At 45.7% G+C, this 25,956-nt stretch overlaps 1 protein-coding gene across 1 annotated transcript; it reads left to right on the top strand.

Moving 5' to 3' along the window:
• Positions 1-247: 247 nt before the first annotated feature.
• LOC137789759 (leucine zipper putative tumor suppressor 2 homolog) lies at positions 248-25,527 on the top strand. The gene is made up of 7 exons (XM_068583533.1): positions 248-386; positions 11,657-11,763; positions 20,559-21,107; positions 21,727-22,320; positions 22,401-22,523; positions 23,252-23,398; positions 24,282-25,527. Exons 3-7 carry the CDS (start codon positions 20,586-20,588, stop codon positions 24,999-25,001), a joined length of 2,106 nt encoding a protein of 701 aa, XP_068439634.1. The 5' UTR covers positions 248-386; positions 11,657-11,763; positions 20,559-20,585; the 3' UTR covers positions 25,002-25,527.
• The last annotated feature ends 429 nt before the right edge of the window (positions 25,528-25,956 follow it).

Below are 25,956 nucleotides of genomic sequence, written 5' to 3'. Positions count from 1 at the left end.
TGTATATCTACCTTTAATCCACTGAACTGTTCAGTGCTGTCATCATTACTAGTTTACACATTAGTTTAATGTTTATTTGATCTTTGCTGAGCTTTGTTGCCGTTTCTTTTGGTCTGTCTTACATTGACGGCAGCAAAAATATCTCTTATTTTGAAATCCACAACCGGATGCAGTCGTTGTTTTTCTCACCAGCTTGCTCCTCGGTGTCTAAACACGAGCGGTGTGTCTGTCCAGCTCCACAACAACAAACGCGCTTTCTGCAGCAGGAAGAGAAGCAACCGGAGAGAAAGAGACGTTTTTTAAACATGTCGTCTCGTTAAAAGTCACGAGTTTGTGGATAAAACGACTTTTAAATGGACTAAGAAGACGTCGCTTCCAGGTTTTCGGTAAGTTACTCTGCTTTTTCTTCTGGTTTGACTCGTTTAACGCCAGACGTGCAACGTTCAGAGTTACAGGGAAAGAGTTGCCTTTAAGTTCACGGACACCTGGTTAACAACTCTGCACAGGTGGGAAGGTCACGTTTTATTCCCACTTCCTTCAAGCGAAAAACACGTCACCTGTAAATCACGGAGGCAATTAAATGTCTTTTTTATTATTATCTCTAGCCCTTAAAAATGTAAAATGTCCCAATTAGGTCGCTATCGTCCTCTCTAGTCCCCTTAATGTCTCTCTCTTGTCCTCTCTAGTCCCGTTGAGGTATTCATGGTCCTCTCTAGTCCCCTTTAGGTCTATGTGGTCCTCACTAGTCCCCTTAAGGTGTCTTAATAGTCCTCTCTTGTCCCCTTAAGGTCGCTTTGGTCCTCACTAGTCCGCTTTAGGTCTTCAAGGTTCTCTCTAGTCCCCTTAAGGTGTCTAAATGGTCCTCTCTAGTCCCCTTTAGGTCTTCAAGGTCCTCACTAGTCATCTTAAGGTCTATGTGATCCTCTCTCATCCCCTCGAGGTGTCTTAATGGTCCTCACTCGTCCCCTTTAGGTCTTGTGCACCTCTTTAGTACCCTTTAGGTCTTCAAGGTCCTCACTAGTCATCTTAAGGTCTATGTGGTCCTCTCTCATCCCCTTGAGGTGTCTTAATGGTCCTCACTCGTCCCCTTTAGGTCTTGTGCACCTCTTTAGTCCTCTGGAAGTCTTCATGGTCATCTCTACTCCCATTGAGGTCTTTGTGCGCCTTTCTAGTCCCCTTGAGGTCGTGATGGGTCTCTCTAGTCCCCTTGAGGTCTCTGTTCACCTTTCTAGTCGCCTTGAGGTCTTCATGATCCTCTTTAGTCCCCTTGAGGTCTTAGTGGTCTTAGCTGTTTTAACGTTGTCTCCTTGCAGTAACACTTACAGGTCTCGGACAGTTTTTTTTCAGGATGGAAATCAAAAAAGTAAATTCCTTAAACTCGTAGCATCTTTCGGGACTTGAGAAGTAGGTCTGCTCCACAGACAGTACAAGAGAGGAGGAGGGGGAGAATCTATGGAGGAGCTCAAAATGCTGAATACCAAAAATAGGGTTTACGTTCTTGCCTTTTTGGCGAGTAAGACCCGGAGTGTAAACTCCTCTGGGGCGAAGCAGCAGCTCCCATAAATCCTTCATCTGGCAGGTTTCACATCTCAGGGACGACCCCGAAGGAAACAATCCACCGACTATTTTCCAGCTTGTGTGTAAGAAAGCAGCCGCGGGGCGCAGCAACAACAAATGTGAATTCTTTAAATGAACGGCATTCCTCGACACAGAGGCACTTTTCTCTGTGTTTTTTGCCGCTGAACAGAACGCCACAGTTCAGGGGTTTTAACCCGGAGAAAACAAGAAGAGGTTTCAGTGTTTTTATTTATGTTTTTGCACACACAAGTTCGCTTGTTGGCAAATTGGACTTCTCATCCGAGGAGGAATGTATGTCGCACGTGTGCACAGCAGCTCCGTGTGTTCATCATAGCAAGAAGAAAAGAAAAGTCCCCAATTTTAATAAAAATAAAAGCACATCAAAGGCCCAAAACGACGACTATGATGATGATGATGACATGACGAAGAAGAACAAACAAACCGAAGAGGCCGACTCTCCGGCCTTCAATCCACAACTTTACAGGATGTCATGTTCACATTTAAATTCAGCCTACACACACACACACACACACACACACACACACACACACACACACACACACACACACACACACACACACTGGGCCTTGGCGGTTGGAGGCCAGGGTTTTATTTGCATTGATAATGTCTCCAGTGATTTTATTTATAAGCAACCTTCCCTGAAACACACTCGGGGGAGCTGCTGCTTCGTCAGCTGGTCGGGGGTTCAGCGTCCGTTTGGAGCTTCTCCAAGTTCAGTTTTTCTTCCTACATGACAGGAATATTATGACTCTGCATGTTTTAAGGAGTTGGTTTTGATCTGAATCCAGTTTTTGTTTTGTGAACGCAGCTGCTTTTCATCCCGCGTTGAGTCTCTTCATGTGGTTTTATTTCAGGGAAGCGACTATTTTTTCTGTTTTAAAAGTAATTTATTGCACTTATTGTTTCCAGCAAATCTTAAGTAGGACTTCAAGCTGCTTACTGCATCAGTGGTAAATAAATAAAACAATCAAAAGTCTCAAAAGCTGGAATACACTTCGCATTAAAGGTTTAGTTTGCAGGATTTGGCGACATCTAGTTGTGAGGCTGCAGATTGCAACCAGCTGACGCTTCTCCCTCGAGAACGACGGCCAACGCGAAAAACACGACTGTCTCTCTGCAGCCGGTGTCCGGTTTGTCCCTTGTGGGCTCCTGTAGAAAACGCGCTCCGTATATCTAGATATAAACGTAACAGAAACACATTCTTCTTCTTGTTTCCAGGTGATTAGACACGAAAGAGAACATTCTGAATAATTATGTGTTTCCATTTCTGCTAATTTAACCCCCCAAATGACATCAAATGTAACTTTTAAGACCGACAACTGAAAGTCTGACTGACTGTTTTACCAAGTGGGAGCCAGATTTCTAAACCACCACGACTTGTGTTGGCTTTAAAGTATTATCCTGGTTTAGGAAAACTTTTTGTACAGAATAACAACAGCAGCCAGACGGTTTCCATCACTTTACCTCTTAATATAATAGTTTAATTCATCTAATCTAATGCTTTTTGTGTGTGTTGTTGCAGTGCTCCTTAATCTTTATACGTCCAACACAGAATATACGCTCCTAATAAATTGGAATTATCTATTAATCAAGATCTTAATCTCTCTTCTTGCTCGCTTCCTCTCGTTCTATAAATTCCCCTTTTGTGATCCTTCCACTGTTACAATCAGCTGTCTGCATTGTTGTTGTTGTATTTTTAGCCTCTAACATCTCAGCTAGATGACGTAGTTTCTCTGCAACGCTTCCTGTTGTAGAAATCCGTGGTTTCTAATTCAACACGTCCCTCCTCCCTTTGAGGAATAAACCTTTTAATCATCTCTGAAGGTCGCACCTTTTCATGTGACGTACCAAGAGGTGAACTCCCAGACCTCGTGTGGGTGTTTTCCCCTGTAATCTTTTTAATTATTTATCTGCTGGAACACACCTTGTTGCTTTCTTGTACTTTGTGAGATGAGGGAGACGTGGATGAGAGTGAAAGCTTCTGTTTTACAATAGATGAAGAGGTGAAGTCCGTCCATTTCTTTGTGCTTCGGCTGCACAAACCGTCTCCTCGAGGAGCAAACAGACAGTTGGAAACTTTAGAAGATGAGACAACAATGGAGGGGGAACAAAGTGGGAGGCGTTCTGCTGTCAGGCAACATGAAGGCCGCGTTGTGTGTGTGTGTGTTTTCTCAGTTTTCCTTCGGGACCATCACGTCAAACCAAACTTCCAGTATTTCGTGGGGTTTTCTTTGTTTGTGCAGCGTCCCCACTCGCCTCTGCTCTCATGTTGCCGGTTGCTGGCTGTAATTAGTGATGTTGCACTAGTGTTTAAGTAGACTGGGCCCGAAAGATAATGACGCTGCGGGTTTTTGTCAAACAATGAGCCGTGACGCAAAACAGGCCTCGCGCTTATTGTGTGTGTACGGGACAAAAAGGAGTACATTGTGGTTCTGCGTCTATGGCGTATCTCTACATCTCTGTTCTGTGTGTTTCGCGGCGTCGCCGTCAGGCGGCCGGCCGTTAAGGATCTGCTGAAGTTGTCACAACACTCTGGAGGAAACTCCGGCAATGTGCTGAATCCACAACACGCAGTGTTGACAAAACACTGAGGGAGCGTCTTGACCGTCAATCTCTTCCTTCAGAGGAAATATAGTTTCACCTTTTCTTTGTTTAATGTTTCCTTTGACCTGTGTGGAACAGACCGGTTTCACTGCGGCCGGTGAATCAGATCAAGATGTCACAGGGATCAGTTTCGGAAATATTCTTTTGGTGTGTGTGTGTGTGTTCTTCTTACCTTGTCACCACTCGTTGACAATAAGAAAAATGTCTTTCCGAACTTCACGAGTCACAAACTTTAATCGTAATTGTTGCCGTTTAACCTTTTTGAAACAAAAATCCTCTCGCACCCATTTTAAGTCCCAGCATGCCCCATTCAGACAATCTTTTGGCATAAAATACGTAATATTTTTTCCATTTTTGAACCGAAAGACACAGTTTTTTGACTGAAACTCCTTCCTAACAGGCCAAGACTTTGTTTGATTGTAAATTCTGTTGCAGGTTATGATTCTTTAGGTCCTAATCTTTCCAAAAAGGTGTCTTATTGACGCTCCAGGAGGCTTTTATGGGGAATCTGGCTCATCTCATGCTGGATGTTCATAGTTACCATCAAAATATCTTTTAAAAGTGATTTTTTTGCAAATATACATTTTTTTCCCAAGACTTTGCTGAACAAATACATACAATAAACACAAGTATTGGCATTAATTTGAGCTTCCTACAACGACTCAAACACAGGAGAAAGATGTCTGGAGTCGAGTTGAACCACATGAAGAAACGTGGTTTGAATAAACGTTGTTTTGAACGAGCCGGGGCGTCGTATGGACGGCCGTCCGACCTCAAAATGAAAACACTTCCTGCTGCCTCCTGCGGCGCTTTCTAGTTTTGCCTTCAGCGTTTCTCACCAAGCGCTCTAAAGTGTTTATGTTGGACCTGTTGTTGTTTCCGTCGTCCAGAACTCCTTTTGTTTATGTATCATCCATGTGGAGCACGAGATGTGTGACCGGCTCATGATAACACTGCTCCATCTTTAGTGTTTGGATATTACACAAGATCCTCGGCGTCTATCTCGCCTCTTATCACAACGATACATTTAAATTATAGCGGGAATAAGTCGTGGAGTAATCTATTAGTTGAACTACAAAAAATTCCAGCTTCTGAAAATATTAATAATCTCTGTGTTTCTTTGTCTTAAAGCGATGATCTTCCAATATGTAGTAATGTTCCATAATTGAAAGACCGTGCAGCCTTTAATCTAGATTTTCCAACAGCGAAATAACACAGCAGATAGAAAGTAATCTGAGGATTAAGCAATAAATATATCACACTCTCACACACTCGCACACACACACAGAGATCTACCACTTAATTCTGTCAGACCCCGTGGGATTTTTTTTTTTGTTGCTTCGGCCCAATTTTCAGGTCCAAAGCACAGCGGCCATCAATCTGTCGCCATCTCTCACCTCCCAAATTGCCATATTTTTGTCACCTTCTTTTCCTGGAGCTTTGACTTACGGCCCCATTTCAATGCAAATGGACCATAACATCAAAACATCCACCATCCATATATTTAAGATCCCTGAAATCAGGCCGGTAATGTGCGTCATCCCGAAACTTTGGCCAAAACTTGGTGACAGAAAAATATAAAATCGCCCCCTGGTGGTCAGGTGTGAGAATGCAGCTTTAACACATGAAGCATAGACTTCTATACAGCCAGAGGAGTCGCCCCCTGGTGGTCAGGAGAGAGAATGCAGCTTTTAACACATGAAGCATAGACTTCTATACAGCCAGAGGAGTCGCCCCCTGGTGGTCAGGAGAGAGAATGCAGCTTTTAACACATGAAGCATAGACTTCTATACAACCAGAGGAGTCGCCCCCTGGTGGTCAGGAGAGAGAATGCAGCTTTAACACATGAAGCATAGACTTCTATACAGCCAGAGGAGTCGCCCCCTGGTGGTCAGGAGAGAGAATGCAGCTTCAACACATGAAGCGAAGACTTCTATACAACCAGAGGAGTCGCCCCCTGGTGGTCAGGAGAGAGAATGCAGCTTTAACACATGAAGCATAGACTTCTATACAGCCAGAAGAGTCGCCCCCTGGTGGTCAGGAGAGAGAATGCAGCTTCAACACATGAAGCGAAGACTTCTATACAACCAGAGGAGTCGCCCCCTGGTGGTCAGGAGAGAGAATGCAGCTTTAACACGTGAAGCATAGACTTCTATACAGCCAGAAGAGTCACCCCCTGGTGGTCAGGAGAGAGAATGCAGCTTTAACACATGAAGCATAGACTTCTATACAACCCAAGGAGTCACCCCCTGGTGGTCAGGAGAGAGAATGCAGCTTCAACACATGAAGCGAAGACTTCTATACAACCAGAGGAGTCGCCCCCTGGTGGTCAGGAGAGAGAATGCAGCTTTTAACACATGAAGCATAGACTTCTATACAACCAGAGGAGTCGCCCCCTGGTGGTCAGGAGAGAGAATGCAGCTTTTAACACATGAAGCATAGGCTTCTATACAACCAGAAGAGTCGCCCCCTGGTGGTCAGGAGAGAGAATGCAGCTTCAACACATGAAGCATAGACTTCTATACAACCAGAAGAGTCGCCCCCTGGTGGTCAGGAGAGAGAATGCAGCTTTAACACATCGTCACTCTTCAGTGGATGATTTGAAGCGAGCAGGAGGAACAGCCATGTTCTCATGAGCGGAGGCAGTTTGTGTGATCGTGACGTTCACAGCCTCGCTCCTCCACCACCATCATCATCATCATGGTTTTTTTTGTGTGTGTGTGTGTGTTTTTTTTCCCACTCACTTCCTCGTCAGCTGTGTCAACGGCTCGCCGGCCGGCTGCGATCCATCTCGCACCTTCTGTGAAGCCCTCAGTCGTCTGTGGTCGGGAACATGACGGAGGGGGGAAAAGAAAAGACAGTTTAAGAGGGATTAAACGGCCCCCAAACCAGAGAAGAAAACCCCACAAACAAACCACACGTCCTTTTTAATCCCGTACCATCAACCCTTGAAAATGTGGTGACATCACTGTAAAGCAGTCGCATGAGGTAAGAGACACCAGCTGGAGCCCCAAACCTAAAACCAACCAAACAAAACCAGTTTCCTCGATCTTAAAGCAGCGCTTCGCCCGCCTCCATCATTCTTTTGATGAGTTGGAGGCGTCAGTGGGACGACCCTCCTCCCAGAGGACGGTTGTTTCTGTGTTTTATTTAAATACATGTCTCCTCGCCCGCCTCTGCCCTGATTTATAAGCTCCTGCTGAGGCGCATAAACACATTTAACACCTGGAACAGACGACCTGCAGGACGCTGCGTCACAGCGTCGCATGAGGACTCGCAGGCAGACAGGAAGTGAATCTGGAGGAGTTTAACACGCTGGGGAGTATTCAAACAATGCAAGGCATCTGTCCATCATCCTGTAACAGACTTTTTATTATGTGTTTTATTTTTATGACCTCTTGTTCAGTTGGAAGCCATTATTATCTTCTCCTGCAGGAATCCTTCACACTGAGACTGAGTTTGAATCTGTCTAAAAAGAACTTCTTCTTCTTCTCCTCATCCTTCCTCCCCCTGTTTTTCTTCTTTTTCTCCTCCTCCATCCTCTCTTCTTCTTCTTCCTTCTCCCTCATATCTTCTTCTTCTTCTTCCTCATATCTTCTTCTTCTTCTTCTTCTTCTTCTTCCTTCTTCTTCTTCTTCTTCTTCTTCCTTCTCCCTCATATCTTCTTCTTCTTCTTCTTCTTCTTCTTCTTCTTCTTCTTCTTCTTCTTCTTTGTCTTCTTCTCCTCTCTCCTATCTTCTCCTCTCTTCTTCTTGTCCTTCTCCTCCCTCATCTCTTCTCCTCCTCCTCCTCACCTCTCTCCCTACAGTGGAAACACAGTTTTCTCTCCGTAAATTTCTCTAAATGTGGGAGTCGTGTTTGAGGTTTAAACCTCGATGAAGACGTCTGAGAAAACACGTTGGGAATGCGACGCTTTCCATGCTTTCCATGCTTTCGCTGTCCAAACAAACACCGACGTGCCAGTTTCCCCCAGTCGTCTCCAATAAGTTGCTTTTTCCTCCTCCAATACATTCGTTCTTGACCTCAACACAAGCCAGCGGCAGAGAAAGGAAAAAGGCCCGTGATGTGGTGTGCTGTGCTGTGATGCGTTCGTAGCGTTGTCCCAGATATCCAGAGCTCGGTGCTGTCAACACATCTGTTTTGTGCGATTCCCCTTCATGCGACGCCACTTCCCTGTTTTCAGAGCGAGCCTTTGTTCGGTTCCTCCGTCTCTGACTGACTGTTCGCTGGTCTGGAGCCTTCTTTTGGCACGCGGCTGAACATCGGGGTAATAAACCTGAGTGCTGTGGGTGGCCGTGTTTGGACAGGGAAGAAGTGGGACGCCTCCCTGTTCCTTAAAGTCCACCGTGTGTGTGTGAGTCTGTGTGTGTGTGTGTGTGTCCAGCACTGAACCTCCATTTCTTCTCATTCTCTGTCGGTCTCTAAATGTGTTTCGCGGTCCTCAACGTGACCTCCTGACGCACAAAACTGATATTTAATGTTTATGAACGTTATCAGTTGAATTCCCGGCGTCTCTGCGCGATAACGGCGCTAAAAGCAGAGGAAATGTTTACCAGATGAACGCTAATGCTGCGCCATAACGGCTGCACGTGTGAAGAGGCGAGCCGGCACTTTTAGCGTTCAAACTTTTACGAGGTGATAATATGTCAGTTTGGTGTTTACAGCTTTTCTGCCCCAAGTTACCAACAAGCTTCACTGTGAAAAAACAACTACATTTCAGGAGCTGTGACCATCAAATCTTATTGAACCAGTTCATCCACGTAGATGTCCGATCGCCAATGTTTTCCCCAAGCTGTCAACCGACTTGGGAATGATGGGAAATCTGAAAAAATGAAGGAAAGATGATGTTAAATGGACATAAAGTAGGGATTTAATGGACAAATCAAACCACACAGACAATAAATCAACTGTATTACTGTCTCCGACTATGAGAAATACAAGGAAAATATGAAATATTCAAATTATTCCTTTTTTTTGTTGCATTTTTCAGACTGTTTTTAACTCTTTATTGACAGATAATTTGGTGCTTGGACTTATTTTCAGGTCATTATTGTATTTTCAGAAGGTGCATCCATGTTTGTTTGTGTTTCTATATCCACCATCGATAGAACAGGTGCATGCACCATAAGTCATGAATTACTTTATTCATGCAAAACCATATTGTAACGTCAATAACACTTCAATCCCTGTTTGATACAGAAAGGCCTCCATTCACATATTTTGTTCACGTCTCCTTCCTTCAGGGACTTTCTCCCGAAGGAGAACGTCCTCGCCCTCCGATGGAGGAGAACAGGTAACCTGTCGCTTCTCTCCTGTGAGGTTTAGAGGTGTTGAAGATCGTCTTTGAAGGTGAATTAAAGCGATGACGTGGTGATTCGGCGCATGCTTCCTCTCTCTTGTGTTTCTCAGTGTGGACCAGCAGGTGAAGGGGAGCGGCCGCTTAAGTAAACATCTGTTTCTGGTCCGCGGTTCGATTGTCTGTGTCTGTTTTTTTTTTTAAACAAACAACTCCTTTAAGGTTTTACTTCACAGAGCTCAGCGTACACACACACACACACACACACACACACACACACACACACTGCGGCGCGTTAAGAGGCCCTTGTAAAGCCATCTGGATGGAGCTGCATTACTTGTGGGAAGCCACGGTCCCGTCTGCACTTCCATCCGTCTGTAACGTATTTAATATCCTACCGGAGCTTCCAGTAAAAGATCCGGGCAGTTGCAGTTGCAGTTGCAGTTGCTGTTGCAGTTGCAGTTGCCCTGCAGGTTGCTGAGGATGTGGATTATTTTGACAAACAAGTCCTCGATCCTGCTGGTGGAACAGGATGCACATGAACCGGTTAGCTGCTCCGCTGGTTCCTCACTGAACCTCCAGTCTCTCATTTACATACATATAATGTATTCTATTAATGTCCTTTAATGTTTTTGTTTCATTTTTAGTCCATTTGTATATTTAATATTCTTCTACTGTTTTTTTAATTTGTTTTACTACCGTTCTACTGTTTAATTATATTACTTTATTTTTAATCTGTATTTACTGTGAGCAATGCTGCTGTAATCCTGTAATTTTCCCACTGAGGGACAAATAAAGGATTATCTTATCTTATATGGGGTAGTTATTACAGGGATTACTAGACGATATTCAGTGTGCATTCCTTAATAATCCCGTTAATTAGTTTATTTTTATATGATAAAAAAGAGAAAACTTTAATATACATCAAGTTGACAACTATGTAACTGAAAGATAAGAAAACATGCAATAGTTTGATAGAAAAGAGCTCAAATGTTTTGAAAATCTCTACCGTATTTTGCCAGATTTACACCAAAAACAAAGAAGTTGTTCCTCAGACGACGATCTAACCTAAAATAAAAACAGGACATTGTCATTTCACTGCGGGACTATTTCTTGTCGTGGACTCTTTTTAACCCCTAGATGTCAAACTCTTCCTTTCTTAATACTTATCTGTGTTTTAGAGCGACTCACAAAGTAATCTGGAGCAGCTGGAGCACATATACAAAGAAAACAACACAAAATCATACGTTACTGCACGTAAAGTGTCACCTTCCTCACGGCGTCTCCTCGTCTTCACTCCTGGATTAATTACCGCATCGCCGCTTTAAGACATTGTCTGGTTTTGTCAGTCAAAGTGCATTCAGGTCAGGAGGAGATGCATCACGTTGTCTTTAGTTTCTTGCACAGCTCTGCGTGAAGAAGTCGTGTCCGGTGTCGCGTGGAAATATGATCTCTGGTCGCACAACTGGTGATTAGCCTCACACTTAAAGCCTGCATGTATTCATGAACTTCAATTACAACTGGAAGGAGATCACACCTTGAAACAGGAGACGTGAACTGAAGTTGAGGTGGTTTTAAACATTTTGTCTCTTCACATCTCCAGCAGCGATATTCTCGTGTCCGTTCCTTTTTTTTTTTTACCTTGCTGAAGACTCCACGGTGCCAAATGTAATGTGAATAACAGTCTGAGATCATGTCTGTCTGGTCCACTCGCCTCTTTTTCTCAGGCTCCTCTCCTCCAAAGTTAAAGATTGCTTCAGCCTCTAATGCACCAGTTTAATGAATTACAGATGGACTGCAGCATTTGAGCCATTTTTATTGTGTTGTTCCATAACTGGAGCTTGTATTTCCCCCAGCGGGAGACTTTTATTTGTCATAAACGATGACAAAACAATGATCTTTTTGCTCGTTTTGGTCTTCACTTTGTTGACATGGAAAATCCCCTCAGTCCCGACTTTCCTCCACTAGAAGCCTTTTTTTTTTTTTTTTTCTCGCCGTCGTGACTCAGATTTTCCTTCTTTCCCCTCCGCTGACTTGTATAAACACACTTTGTCGCTTTTTAGGTTTTTCTACATCTCCGAAGGAAACTCGCCGCTTCTCCTCGGCCCGACTCAAATAAAAGTGCGTTGTTCTTTTTCTGCTTTTCTGCGTCCTCAGACCGGGAGAAGAGACACGCAGAGAGGCAGATCCTGGGATGCTCGACCGGCCGGTCCGCCATGCTTTTATAAAGCCTCCAGACGCTGAAGACTGGCCGTCATTAACAGGTAAGTGGAGCCTTTTCTTTTCACAAAATGTGGTTGAAATTGGAGCAAAACAAACTCTTTTTCTGAAATATTTTCACAATAAAAGAGAACATGCAGCGTATGAAGAGCACACTACATTAAACATTACACCAAATTACATAAGAAGAAAGGAAAGGAAAAAAAATACACAAGCAGTTTAAAGACAAATTTAAGTAAATGGATCATTTCCCTTGTGAACTTTTTCTCAAAGTTAGTTTTAACGCGAGCATCCTCGGTTCCGCCGACAAGTCGCTTCTTTCCTTCGCGTCGACTCTCCGACGTTTAAAAAAACGCAGCGTTTCGGTATTTATTGACGTGAAGAATTGGCGTCCCCCCCGCTGTGCGTGGATGTTAGCACGTTCCCGCTGTGTGGGAGTTAGCGAGCGATCTTAATCACGGACGGAGGGTTTTTAGTTGTAATTCCTGAGCTGGGAGGCGTAACTCTAATCTCTTTCATGCATTATATGGGAAATCAGCGGCTAAATCGAGTAGATGTTTCATTTCCTCTCTCTCTCTCTTTCATTTGTGTCTGAGATGAGCGCTAAACCTTCGCGACCGCTTTTATTCCATCGGATATTTTTGGAAGTAGCCGGTCCAAAGGGCCGTTTTTTTTTCCTCCAGAGGGAGCGATGTCTCAACGCCGGACAGTGATGGATGGCCTAGCTTTCTGTCGCTGTCCGGTCGCCCCGACGAGAGGCGCACTCGCCACCGGTGCAGATGAACTAGAATAGCGACCTCCGAGGAGCCGCTTTCAGTGTTTTCCAAGCTCTCCCAACCCTGTTTGTGCATGTCTGTTGGAGAGTACACTTGTGGGGTTGAACCATAAAGCACTTTTTTTCTTTGCTGTCCTGCAGTCGTCATTTTTCCTTTGCAGCTTCGGCCTGTAAATCAACTCCCTCGCAAAGATGCTGAGTCATGTTTAGAGCCCCCCCCACCCCACCCCCCGTTCCCTCTACACACACACACACCCTTCCTCCTCTAGCCTATGAAGAGGCAGCGTTAATGGCGGCATTCACAGAAAGTGATTTGCAGCCTTCCTTCCTCTGCGTCCCGGCGCTGGTTGTGGCCTTGGAGGCGGCTGATTGACGGGGTTCGTCGTCCAATCGCGTGCAGACTCTTTGACTTCTGCAGCTTCTGCGGCGACTTCACTCGACCTCCCGCGGAGACCGAGGACGACCTTGAACGACCTCTCCCACCACGTCTCGCTGCTTGGAGGACAAACTTTGTGCCAACCAGTGTGACCCAGTTATTGGAGCAGAGAGAGAGAGAGAGAGAGAGAGAGACAGATGCACAGCCTACTTCTCGTACCCTACTTTCTCCCCTCTCTCTCTCTCTCTCTCGCCGCATCCAGCGACATCTCATCTCATCCTGTTGTTTCTCTTTATTTTAATTCCTTTTGGCCAGATGGCGGATTACAGGTCGGGGGCAGAGGCTGCACGCTGTCACAAGAACGAGCTATTTCAGACACTTGTCCACTGGTTTCACGGGATGTTACAGTTTCCAATCAAAGATGTCCAGATACCGGCTTTAAAAAAAGGGCGAACGTTAGCACACGGCGCTCACGTGTGGATCATAGCGAGGAGGAAATGCATGCAAATCATTTTTAAAGACCACATTTAGGATCAATATTGCAAAAGATCATGTCATTCGAAAGTTGTTTTTTCATCGTACCAACTGTTTTGGTTCATTCTTAGCGCTCTCGATAACCAAGATGGCGTCCCCCCGTTAGCCGCTATAAGCTAATGGTCGTACCAGATGTCTTTTTTTTGGTTAATTTCTTCCGGCAAGAGTGAAAGATTCTCGCTTTAAAAACCACGAAGGGTTTAGATGTGATTCTTCTTCTTCTTCTTCTTCTTCTTCTTCTTCTTCTTCTTCTTCTTCTTCCGGCTTTAAACGCATGACTTGGCTTCACATGAAGGGGAGGAACACCTGATTTTCGTCTGAAAGCAGCCTGAGGCCTTTTTTCTGCAGGTGATAGACATGTAATTTGTAACTGAACACCGGGAACCTGCGATATTGAAATGCACCTGCAGAATCGCTCCAATCCAGGACTGAATTCTCATTAAACCTTTTTACTCTTGCATTAAAGGTTTCTTGATAGTTTCTCTTCTTTTTTGCAGACACGTTGCAGTAGAGACGGGCATGCGCTCCGTGTTCTTGTGGGATGTTTTGCCTAAAATGTGTTTTGAAGCCCATGACACTGTGCACACGCGTGTCCTCTCGTGTCTCAGCTGCTGAACGGTCCTTTTTAATCTCAGAGTGACGGCTTCTTTAATTAAGACTCTGCTCAGTAATTAACTGAACTTTTGGTTTCGGAGAAGATTGACGGATGAGAAGCGGGACGGCGGGGTCTGATGCAGATTTGTGAATCTTATTTTATGACGTTTGCATGTTTAAACTTCAGTCTCGACAGCTTCCCTGTGTGGCCAACGCAGTGCAAAAAGCCCTTTCTTAAAGTGAGATACTGATCTCATGCAGTTCCTCTGTCTTTTGACTCTCCCTTCCGTTCTCCTCGTTGCGAGCGGGGGAAAGCAAGAAGGCTCTTTCACTGACGGCTTCCCGTTTCGTTCTCCTTTCTTTTGCCGGCTGACAAAGGCGGCGGAGGACTTTGCGGAGTGCAGTTTCCTCGGTCAAAGGAAACGGTAGAGGAGGAGTGGAGCAACTAGGGGGGGAGAGAGAGAGAGAGAGAGAGGAAGGGGAGGGGACTGTGTGCTCCCATTCACATTGGAGGCATTTGGCTTAAGAATGAGCCGGAGGGAGGAAGAGGAGGAGGAGAAGGAGGAGGAGGAGGAGGAGGGTTGAGAAGTTTTCCTCAGGAGGGTCGGTCAGAAACGGAGCCAAACATCCAGGAGAGCAGCGACACAGTTGGACGTGTTGGAGGATGAGACGCAGCCGGTCAGACGCCAGAGCAGATATGCAGGGAAGGAGCTGGGGTGAGGAGGAAGAGGAGGAGGGGGCGTTAATACTTATTGATTACTTATTGATTTAAAGGTGACGGGAATGTTTAGGCTGTCAGAATGACGGGTTTCACGAAGGTGAAGAAGTGAACTCGTGCAGTTTACGGGTTTCTGATAATCGATTAATCGCTTCAGGTATTATTTAAAAAAAATGCAAAACTGGCACATTCTCCATCATCAGATATGACGTTTTATCAGCTTTTCTTTTAGATTTAATATGTTTGAGACCGTTAGTCCACCAAAATATGATTAAAAATATTTATAGTTTTGTATATTCACCACTTATAACAGAAAATAAACAGCCGATTTATTAATAACACTTGTTGGATAGTGTGTGTGTGTGTGTGTGTGTGTGTGTGTGTGTGTGTGTGTGTGTGTGTGTGTGTGTGTGTGTGTGTGTGTGTGTGTGTGTTCAGAGCAGTATAATCATTGACAGTGTTCATTGCACAAATCAAACAAACCGGTCGTTCCTCAGGTGAAATGCTTGTTCAGTTCACCGTTTTCTTTGTCCACGAGCAACTAGTCTGTAGTTCACAGGAGCTACTTGTAGTCTAGAATATTCCATGCACTTTTATTATAATAAAACAAGAAGATTGAACCTTTTTATCTTCCAAGAAACACCAAATATTCCACAAAGTGTTGACCCTGTGCACATGATCAAGTGTAAGGATTGTGTGTTCGTTCTCTTTGGGTGATTTGCAGACGTCACCTCGTTGCTTCTCCTCACAGTTCACAGACTAAACAGTTAATCGACATTAAAATAAAAGACGGCGAGCTCTAGTTTACATCTGGCACCGTGACCGCGGCGTCCGCCAGGCCTGCAGGGTGTCTGCCGGTGGAAAGGTAGGTTGTCTAGAGACAAAAATAGCTTTGTTACACTTTTTCCTCTCATGGTCCAGTTTCCAAAGAGCAAGAAAGAGAGAGGGGGAGAGTCAGAAGTTTAGCCAAAGAGAGAGAGAGAGATGGAGAGTGGAGGAGGGGGATTGTTTGTTCCCTCTCTGCTGAAAACTGAGACGTTCCTCTCCTTCCTTTTCTCTCCACTTCTTCGTCTTCATCGCTTCTCTCCAGTGTGGAACCGGCTCTCGTCGTCACAGAGAGCTTCTCTCTTTCTTCACCTGGCGTGGAGAACTTTTTTTCCTCCCTCTCTCTCTCTCTCCTCTGAGGCGGTGGATGTGTGTTCATGGCGTGGCGCGAACAAAGAGGGATTTAGTGCAGAGCTCGTTCAGTTTGTGTCAAAGCAGGTTTGTGTGACGTCGCAGTAAACCCTGTGTAAACTGTATCCTTGTGAAACGGCTTCCACAAAAAAAACGGTTGCCTCCCACATTGCCAGTTGCAGGCGAACGGTTGCCCCGCATGCCAACGAATGACATCGGCATTAATCCGCTGAATGGATTTCCTGTTCTCCGTTTACGACGCGTAGAAAGTCAAAGTGACGCTTCGGACCCGTTTGTGACAACTTTATCTGAATAAATCCCTCATCGCAAATGTTTGACCTCTCCATTTGTTTGCAGTGAAAGCAAAGTAACACATTTATTATAGTTATTATTATAGTTATGCTGACAAATAATGTCACTTTGCTCTTAAATTAACTCAAATTTGATACTAAACCGTCAGTCTATACAACATAAATGTTATTTAAAACATATACAATCATCAGGGCGGCCCTTCAGGCGCCATATTCATTGTTATCAGCTGGTTTGTGTTCATTAATCCGTAGTGAACTTGTTTGGTAGTTAACACGTGTAAAGCACAAAAGGCTTTAAATGTTAAGGGTGTTGTGCGCCTCACTTTTAGGGTTTTGATGCAAACTGTTTTATGCAGAGCGATCACATTTTTAAAACTGCCCACATTGCAGATTCTCTCTCTCTATATATGTGAGTAATTCTATAAAAGTGTCAGCGCTGAAGGGTTGGGGATAAAACTGAAGCGTTTGGTGTGACAGCGGATCCCCAGAGCTGCTGCCGCTCAAAGCAAAACACTCGACGCAGGAGAAATATCACTTTAAATCTCCTCTCCTGTCGAGCCACGTGGCCATTTGAATGATGAGACATCAAGACAATGAGAGAAAGCGGCTGTGGAGACGCACACGGACCGGTACCGACTAGTTCTGTCTCATTAGCCGCTGCTCGACCGAGTGGCATTAAAACCTTTCAAGGGCTTTTTCCAGACGACAACAGTCTGCTGGCGGTCAGCTGACGCTGGAGACATCAGCGGGGGGGATTTAACATATAACTAGTGTTTCTTTTCTGCAATTATGATATTACAAACATTAATGTACTGCAAGAACAATGCGTTTGATAATGTGTTTATTTGACTTTTCTGCAAAAAAGAGTGAAGAGCAAACGGTTTCTCCTCTCTTTGATGTTAAAGTCCCTTTTTTTTACATGATTCTGCATATAAATTAATACAACAAACAACATAACTACTCAAACATGAGGATTAGCTGCTTTTTCTATACATGTGTTGACCAAAAGAAGTAACACTTACAGTCAACTATGAGGCAAATAATTATATAAACACTCCACAGATTCACCTCGGTTGCTGTGTGTGTGTATATATATATATATATATATATATATATATATATATATATATATATATATATATATATATATATATATATATATATATATATATATATATACGACCCCCATTATAGTTGTCATGGATCCATCCACCAGTCTTTAGCTGGTAACGTGCATACGGGGAGCGTATGGAAGATGCTCTATAGAGCGTCTGAAGGCTTTAAGATGCTCCTGGCCTCCGTGTCAGCGCTCTGACCCGAATCCCCCTCCTGACGCTTGAGGCCGAGGGCACCCAAAGGCAACAAAAGGGAGACCGGGGGCCTCATGATTGGGGGCTTTAACACTCCTGCTTTCCTTCGTGGTCCTCTCCAGCCCACAGGGATTAGAGCTCATATTCACTCGTCAGGAGAGAGTTAGAGGGCAACAAACCCCCTGATCATAAATACTGATCTGAGGGAAGCAACAGGAAACCTTTAAGACACTCTGGAGACGCTGCAGTTTGACTTTTGTGTTGTTTCTGGCGGCGACGTGCAAGTGGAGATGAACGTAAACAACCACGGCTCACAGTTTGCAGCCGGAGGGCCAGAGTGTGACTGTACAGCCCCTTTAGACATGCGGCCCTTTGTGTTAACTAGCGGCCGTTAAACAGGCGGTACATCACAAATAACCTAAAGGCTGTGTGTGTTTGTGTGTGTCTCTTATACACAAAGAATATAATTAGAATAAACTATAAATAAACTGAGTCAATTTAAAAGGACTGAATTATCTGATTTGTCATGTTAAAGTGTTTTAAACTTGCATTCTATTTAATGGCCAGTAGGGGGCGACGACTGGTTGTATTGAAGTCTACACTTCATGTGTTAAAGCTGCATTCTCTCTCCTGACCACCAGGGGGCGACTCCTCTGGTTGTATAGAAGTCTATGCTTCATGTGTTAAAGCTGCATTCTCTCTCCTGACCACCAGGGGGCGACTTCTCTGGTTGTATAGAAGTCTATGCTTCATGTGTTAAAGCTGCATTCTCTCTCCTGACCACCAGGGGGCGACTCCTCTGGTTGTATAGAAGTCTATATAAATTACTCTACTTCTCTCAGTAAACATTGTAAACATGAGTTTATGTCTCAATCTCTAGTTTCAAGTCTTCTTCATTTAGTAAATTATGGTCATTTAGAGTCAAACAGATCATAAAACAGTGCACACTTTAGGGGCGGGGCGACAAGGTGATTGACAGGTCTCTCACGTGACCTTCTCTCTCTGCACATTGAACCCAGACGACCCGTTTAAGACCCTTGATGTCTCGAGAAATATCATTTTGAGTATCAGGAGTTTCTTTCGACGGCTTCTCTTGGTCACAAACCCTGGACGACGTTGGCGGCGGCGCTGTAATCAGAAAGGATTATTTGTAATAAATATTGTCATGGGCTAAGTAGCTTTTCTCAGCACATAGTGAAATCACATAAGATTAATCCCCCACGCTGTGCTCGTGGAGGGCCGTTAATTCCGACCCCCCTTAAACGCCACATGTCGCTCCGGCTGCCGCTACGCTATCGTACGGTTTCCTTCATATCGGTAGCATGAATCTTCTACTGGCACACAGATACATTTAAGACATTAAATTGGATGCCCAAAGAGAATAAATGGGCAAAAAGTTCTTTTTGTGTGTCGTTTTTGTTGGTAAAGTTCACCTTTTATGGCAGAAAGAATTAAAACTCCCACAATCAAAGTGACGTATCAACAGACGCTGGTGCAGTTTTTATTTCATGACTTATCGCAGTACCTGCTATGACCCAGCCAGTTATTACCAGTGTAAGTCGGGATCATCCCCGCATCGAGTGAGCTCATTAACATCTGGTAGTCACAGTTTGAATCGCAGTCGGCTCTCTGTAAACTTGGCCGGTTTTTGAAAATGACTTGGCGTGGACGCGACCTGGCAGGTGGAGTCTGGAGGCGTCTGGCCGGCTGTCAGTCAGTCGCTCTTTCACCTCATTAGCCAACATGGACGCCGACCCCCTCCCCCTGCCAGGTTAAGAGGGTTATCAAGTAGGTGAAACAAGAGGGGGACTCTCGGCTGCTGAGCTGCAGTCTTGCCATACTTCATACGCTCGGTCACATCTCGTGTGACTTGCTGGACGAGCCTGACGCTCCCCGTCTGTCAGATATCCTCACACTGCGGGGCTTCCTGTGGTGTTTCTAAGAGCACGTGTGTCCACCTGCACCATGGCCTCTGTTCTCCACGCAGCACTGGACACGTCCTAGTCGGTATGCGCCTGTTAACAGTGTCAATATTTACCAGCAGCTATGTTAAGTGCCTCCTCCTCCTCCTCCTCCTGCGTTGTTATGTTTCATTTACTCTGCAAACTTTAAAACAGCCACCGCTGCACACAGCAAGTTCAACCCGTCTCCTCTGTGTTTTTTATTATCCACAGTTATGAACTTTTCGTCCCCGTACCCCCTCCCACCTTCAAGGCTGATAAGATGTGTGGCGACAGTCGCCTTTGTTGCCGGCTAAGGGGGGAAATGCCGGTGTGTTAGGAGCCATTTTACATCTCAAATGAAAGGAGACCCCTTTTCTTCTGCTGCCTCATGCCTCACAAGCCTCATGCCTCCAGCCCTCTTAGTGCCGCTTGAATGGGCTTCATGAATGGCCCGTCCTGGTCCCCTGTGTGTGTGTGTGTGTGTGTGTGTGTGTGTGTGTGTGTGTGGGCCGCCGTGGTGGGCTTCGTGGGACCATTTGCGTGCCTCAGTGTACTGTATATCATCTCTGTTATGCCTCTGTTGCAGTCGTTAGTGGAAGAATTCCTTGAATGCACCCCGGTGAGGAGATTTGAGTCAGTCAGCTAGTGTCTGGGAGCAAAAACATGCACACGATGATGAAATATCGAAGCAACAGGTCTTCCACAAGTAACTCATGAAATGGTTAAAGACTAAGTCCTTTTAATGGTCTGCAATCAGAGACCTGAAACGATAGCAAACAACAAAGCTATCCGCTTTTGAAGACTCGTGACTTAACTTGTTTTTTCTGTGACTTGAGACTTTGATCTGATCTGAAATGACTTGATACTTGAGAGTAGACTTGACTCGATCTGACTTGAGGATGTGACACTTGGAGATAGAGACATAAACTCATGTTTACAATGCTTGCTGAGGGAATAAATCAAGAGAAAAGTAGAGCCATTTTCTCATGGACTTCTATACAACCAGAGGAGTCGCCCCCTGGTGGTCAGGAGAGAGAAATGGTGACTTACTGTTTCAATGTCTATTAAAACGTACTCTTTGTGTGTTGTTCTTCTCTCTCAGAGCGAGTGACCCCTCTGAGCTGCCGCCATGGCCCTCGTCCAGGCTCTGCTCGTATCTGCTGATCCCCACAACTCTGGCCACGGTGGCGGACCCCGCCGGCGACACCCGTCCGGCTCTCCGCCCCCGACCGGCGCCGCTGCGCTCTCGGCCCTGGATCCCATGGGTTCAGTCAGCAGCCTCGTCGCCGCCGCCCGGCCCGGCCCTTACCACGACCACCGCCCCGTCGCCGCCGACACGGGGGCGAGGGTCCGCCGGCCCGTGCCGGCCGCCGCCGCCGCCTCCTCCCGTCTGGGCTCCGAGTCGCCGCTGGACTCTCTTCTGCTTCACAGCGTCCCGCTGCCGAAGAAGCAGACGTCCGGCAAAGGGCCGGAGAAGGAGAGCGGGAGCTACAGCTATCTGAACGAGGACTACATCGGCGACTGGAACGAAAACCACGTGGCGCGCGCCAGCCCAGGAAGTGACGCCGACGAGACCAAAGGGTCACGGTTGAACGGGAACATGGGAGGACCGCCGCCAAAACTGATCCCTGTGTCTGGAAAACTCGAGAAGGTGAGCGATTATTAGAAGGATGTAGGTTGTGGGGCTCTTAAACTGTATTGCATTCGACATAAAGATGTTTTTATTCCAGATATACCTCATGAACTAGCAGCTGAAATCCAAATATAGTCCATTTTCTGTCCTATTAAGACAAATTTTACAAATAATAACCAATAACCAGGCATCCAATACTTTCTAATTAACTAACTAATTTGCACACTAGAGATATTTTGCAGCTTTAGCACGTGTGACATGATCTTCATTTGCAGATGGAGTATTGATTTGGGCAATAAAACTCCCAGTAAATATAACTATAGGAGTAAATATGTAAACCGTTAATGGACAAAACATGGAGATTGTCTTCATGAATTGATGAAGACATTTAGTTGAATAATTATCCAGGATTAACATCTTATTTTTTCCTGTATTGCACTTCCATTTACTCTGGAATACTACTTTATATTACTTTCAGTGGCAACTTATTGCAAACCTCATGGTTTAGGACACTCATCTGACTGTGTGTGTGTGTGTGTGTGTGTGTGTGTGTGTGTGTGTGTGTGTGTGTGTGTGTGTGTGTGTGTGTGTGTGTGTGTGTGTGTGTGTGTGTGTGTGTGTGTGTGTGTGTCTCCAGAACATGGAGAAAACGGTGCTGAGGCCCACCGCCTTCAAAGCCGTCATCCCCAGGAGCCGCGTCTCCATGCAGTACCTCTCCCCTCGCCACTGTGCCATCGCATCGGAAAACCAAAGCAACCTGAACCTGCTAAGCCCCGCCCACGTGGAGGGGTCGCCCTCCTGCTCTGAGAAGAGCAGCTCGTACGGCAGGGCCCGCGGCGGCGGCGGCCATTCCTGCCAGCTGACCGACTCCGGACGCAACTCCCTCACCAGCCTCCCTCCGTACGGCAGCGGCGGCGGCGGCTACAGTCTGGCGTCGGGAGAGGCCGCCGCCGGCCACCCGGAGCCCGCGAAAGGCGCCGCGCCCGTCGCCGGACACGGCCACTCCAACTCGGACAGCGGGCGCTCGTCCTCCAGCAAGAGCACGGGCTCCGGCTCCGTGAGCGGCCGGGGGCAGCCGCTGTCGGACTGCGGGTCCGGCGGGCGCTCCCCGGGCCCGGCGGAGGGATACGAGGGAGCGGTGAGGGACCTGGAGGACAAGCTGAGGGAGAGGGAGCTGGAGCTGCAGCAGCTCCGAGAAAACCTGGACGAGAACGAGGCCGCCATCTGTCAGGTCCGTGGACGGGTATTTCATATTCTGATATTTCTTTGTTTCCTTGTTGTTTTTTTAAGGGGTGTGTCTGCTCTGCGCAGGTCTACGAGGAGAAGCAGAAGCGCGTGGAGCTGGAGCTGGAGGAGCTGAGGCAGGGCTGCGCCACCAGGATGCAGGTGGCCTCGCAGAAGGCCCAGCGCGCACAGCAGGTGCTCCAGTTGCAGGTCAGAACCGCCGGCAGAAACACGCCGTTTTTCTACAAATGCAGCCAGATAACAGACTGTGAACAAAACGTCAGCCACACAAGTTCAAGGAAGCTTCTATGGAAGCCCATTTCCACCACAAAAAAAAAAATCCTATTTTTGGCAAGTCATAATTATGACAAAAAGTAATAAATTATGACCCCAAAAAATTGTAAAAAAAAAGTCATATTGACATTTTTTTGTCATTTTTGGTCATAATTAAGACCCAAAAAAATTTCACAATTTTTTTTTTTTTTTTTAAATTAGGACTTTTTGGTGGCGAAATGGCCTTCCTAAAAAAAAAGACCAAAAAAAAAATTTTTTTTGTCATGACTTTTTTTTTGTCATAATTGTCACAAAAAATAAATTGAGCAAAAAAAAAAATTTTTTTTTTTGTCATAAATATTTAGATTTTTTTAATTAGGACTTTTTTTGTGTCGGAAATCGGCTTCCAAAAAAAAAGTCATGACAAAAATAAATTATGACCAAAAAAAAAATGTCAGTCATGACAAAAAAAATCTCTCTTTTTTTTGTCATTTTCTGTTGTCATTCTAACCCCTGTAAGCTAAAAATATAAGTTTCACACGTGGAAGCAATACCAGCTAGAAATTGAGCCACTTTTAGAGACGCATTGATTGATCTGCCGGTCCTGCGAGGAATCTGCTACGCTCGTCTTGTGCTGACACACGGCTGTGTTCGGCTGCCTGCAGGTTTATCAGCTCCAGCAGGAGAAGAAGAAGCTGCAGGAGGACTTCTCCCAGCTCCTGAAGGAGAGGGAGCAGCTGGAGGAGCGCTGCACCTCCTTCGAGCACGAGAAGATCCAGCTGGGGCCGCGGCTGGAGGAGAGCAAGTGGGAGGTGAGCGGCTTCAGTGCAGTGATGACCGTCAATCACGCTGCCATCCTTTATTGATTTACCTCCTTCAACTCTATCACTCATTAGCTTTAAGCTGCACATCATAAACCTGGACTTTTACTTTACGACAGCATCAATCTGAGCGTCGACAGCTTCATCGTAATGTATTCATGGACACGTTTATGTCCCTGATTAAAAGAAATAGAATTGAACATGATGCTCGTTCACTTGATTCAGGAAGTGGGAATGTTGACAGGATGTAGTTGTACTGCTCTTCCATCTTAGTTCATGTGAAACGCAGGAGACAAACATGACCTAAGATGCCAAGAATTGGACACATTTTCCTTTTTTTTCGAGCTCCAGACATGGATCAATGATGGAATTGATTGTCGGTGCTGTTTTGAGACGATTGATTGAGCCTGAAGCAATCATTTCTAGAAGTCTTTGATCTTTGAGATCCCCGAGAACTGACACGAACCGATCATTTCTCATGCATATGAAGCCTCTGACATCCTTTGTGCTGTTGTTACAGATGAGATACACATGAACCAGAGTTAGTTAATGAAATGTAATAAAGCGACAAAGCGTCAACATGGATGGAAATGTTGTCACTTGTTTTAAAAGCCAATCCAACGAAAGATCTTTACTTCTGCAGAAGCCTTTCTGGCTTTTTTATAACCATTTTTACTTTCTGAATTTAATCATTAATAGTAAGAGAAGTGGGATTTGGTGGATTACATCATTTTGTATTCATTGAAAAATTGCATTTAACAATTAAAACGATACACAAGCTAAAGCTAATCCTGGATTTGATACTTCTCTTTATTATTGAAAGATGTGCACAACAATAGTTTTTCCTTACTAATATCCTGAATCCTCCCCCCAGGTGTGTCAGAAGTCGGGTGAGATCTCGCTGCTGAAGCAGCAGCTGAAGGAGGTGCAGGTGGAGTTGGCGCAGCGCGTGGGCGAGATCGTCTCGCTGCGCGGTCAACTCCGAGAGGCCCGCGGCGAGCTCACCAACACCCAGGCGCTGCTGCAGGAGGCCCACGGCACGGCGCGCACGCGCACCCTGGAGCTGGAGGTGTGCGAGAACGAGCTGCAGCGCCGCAAGAGCGAGGCGGAGCTGCTCCGGGACAAAGTGAGCCGGCTGGAGGCGGAGCTCTCTCGCCTCCGGGACGCTTTAGCCAACCAGGGCCCCGGGAACCGGCAGTGTCAGGTGTTTCAGGGCGCCGAGGAGCAACTGCTCGCCTACGAGAGCGACGAGGCGAAGGCCCAGCGGCAGAGCAGCGCCGCCGCCGCCGCCGAGGCCCTGCAGAACGCCAAGGCGCAGATGGACCGGATGAGGGCCGAGCTGGCCTTCGAGCGGCAGCGGGCCGAGCAGCAGACGGGGGGCTTCGAGGAGGAGCGCAGGGTATGGCAGGAGGAGAAGGACAAAGTCATCCGCTACCAGAAGCAGCTGCAGCAGAACTACGTGCAGATGTATCGGCGCAACCGGGAGCTGGAGCAGCTCCTGCAGGAGCTCAGCCAGGAACTGGAGAGCCGAGAGGAGGACGAGGGCAGCGGCAACGAGATCAACTTCGACGAGATCGCCGCCACGGAAATCTAACCCCCACCCCGCCAACGCGAGCGTCTCCTTCTTTTGATTTGCACTACTGTCCACCATGTTGTTTCTCCAGATCTGATCTCTCTTCTTTGTCCCACTTATTAAGGTCTGTGTCACTAGCGAGACATTTTCACACACTTGTGGGAGAATTGTGTTATCTGTGAGTAACTTCCCCTCAACCTTTCACTCTCCTCCTCCTGAGTCTGTCATGACGTCTCCTTCCTCCTCCTCCCCCCTGCTGGGTTTAACGCTACACTCCCACCCCGCTGGCTCTCATGAGTCCGGTTCGTTTAGCCCACGCTCCGTTTGTCGACGCGTCGGTAAAACGTGGGACACCACACGAGAGCGAGTGAATCAGCGCGAGGTGATGGTGGTGGTGATGACGCCGGATGCTCTCTCATCGTGACCAACGAGCAAGACGGGAGAGGTTTATCAAAAAAAATCTATTTTTTGTCATCGTTAGGATGTAATTGTCAAAAAAAAGTCATAATTATAATTTTTTGGTCATTTTTTGTTGACAAAAAATAACATGACCACAAAAAAAGACCAAAAAATAAAAAAAAATTTGGTCATTTTTCATTTTGACTTTTTTTTCCAAAAGATTTTTTGCACAATTTTTTTTTTTCAAAATTCAGACTTTTTTTGTGAAAAAGACAAAAGAAATGTAATTGTCAAAAAAAATAAATTATAATTTTTTTGTCATTTTTTTGTTGACAAAAAATAAATAACATGACCACAAAAAACACCAAAAATTATAATTATGACAATTTTTTTTGGTTATTTTTTTTGTCATTATGACTTTCTTTTTGTGGCGGAAATGGGCTTCCATACTAACGCCTGTACTTTCCAGTCACAAATGTCTTGTTTTTATAAAACAAAGTTCAAGCCCTCGCACATCCTGGACACTGGAGATTAAACGCAGTAACATCTGGGTTCAATATGTACAAGTACCTGAAAT

This window comes from Clinocottus analis, unplaced genomic scaffold, assembly GCF_023055335.1.
Source record: "Clinocottus analis isolate CAN_PGR_092001 unplaced genomic scaffold, fCliAna1.0.p SCAF_19, whole genome shotgun sequence".
In the NCBI taxonomy this organism is placed as follows: domain Eukaryota; kingdom Metazoa; phylum Chordata; class Actinopteri; order Perciformes; family Cottidae; genus Clinocottus; species Clinocottus analis.
This window is presented reverse-complemented; position numbering and strand designations above follow the sequence as displayed.

Coding starts and splice junctions, on each gene's coding strand:
- LOC137789759 (XM_068583533.1), top strand. CDS start 20,586: ATGGCCCTCGTCCAGGCTCTGCTCGTATCTGCTGATCCCCACAACTCT. Junction 22,524..23,251: donor AGCAGGTGCTCCAGTTGCAG/GTCAGAACCGCC, acceptor GGCTGCCTGCAG/GTTTATCAGCTCCAGCAGGA. Junction 23,399..24,281: donor TGGAGGAGAGCAAGTGGGAG/GTGAGCGGCTTC, acceptor TCCTCCCCCCAG/GTGTGTCAGAAGTCGGGTGA.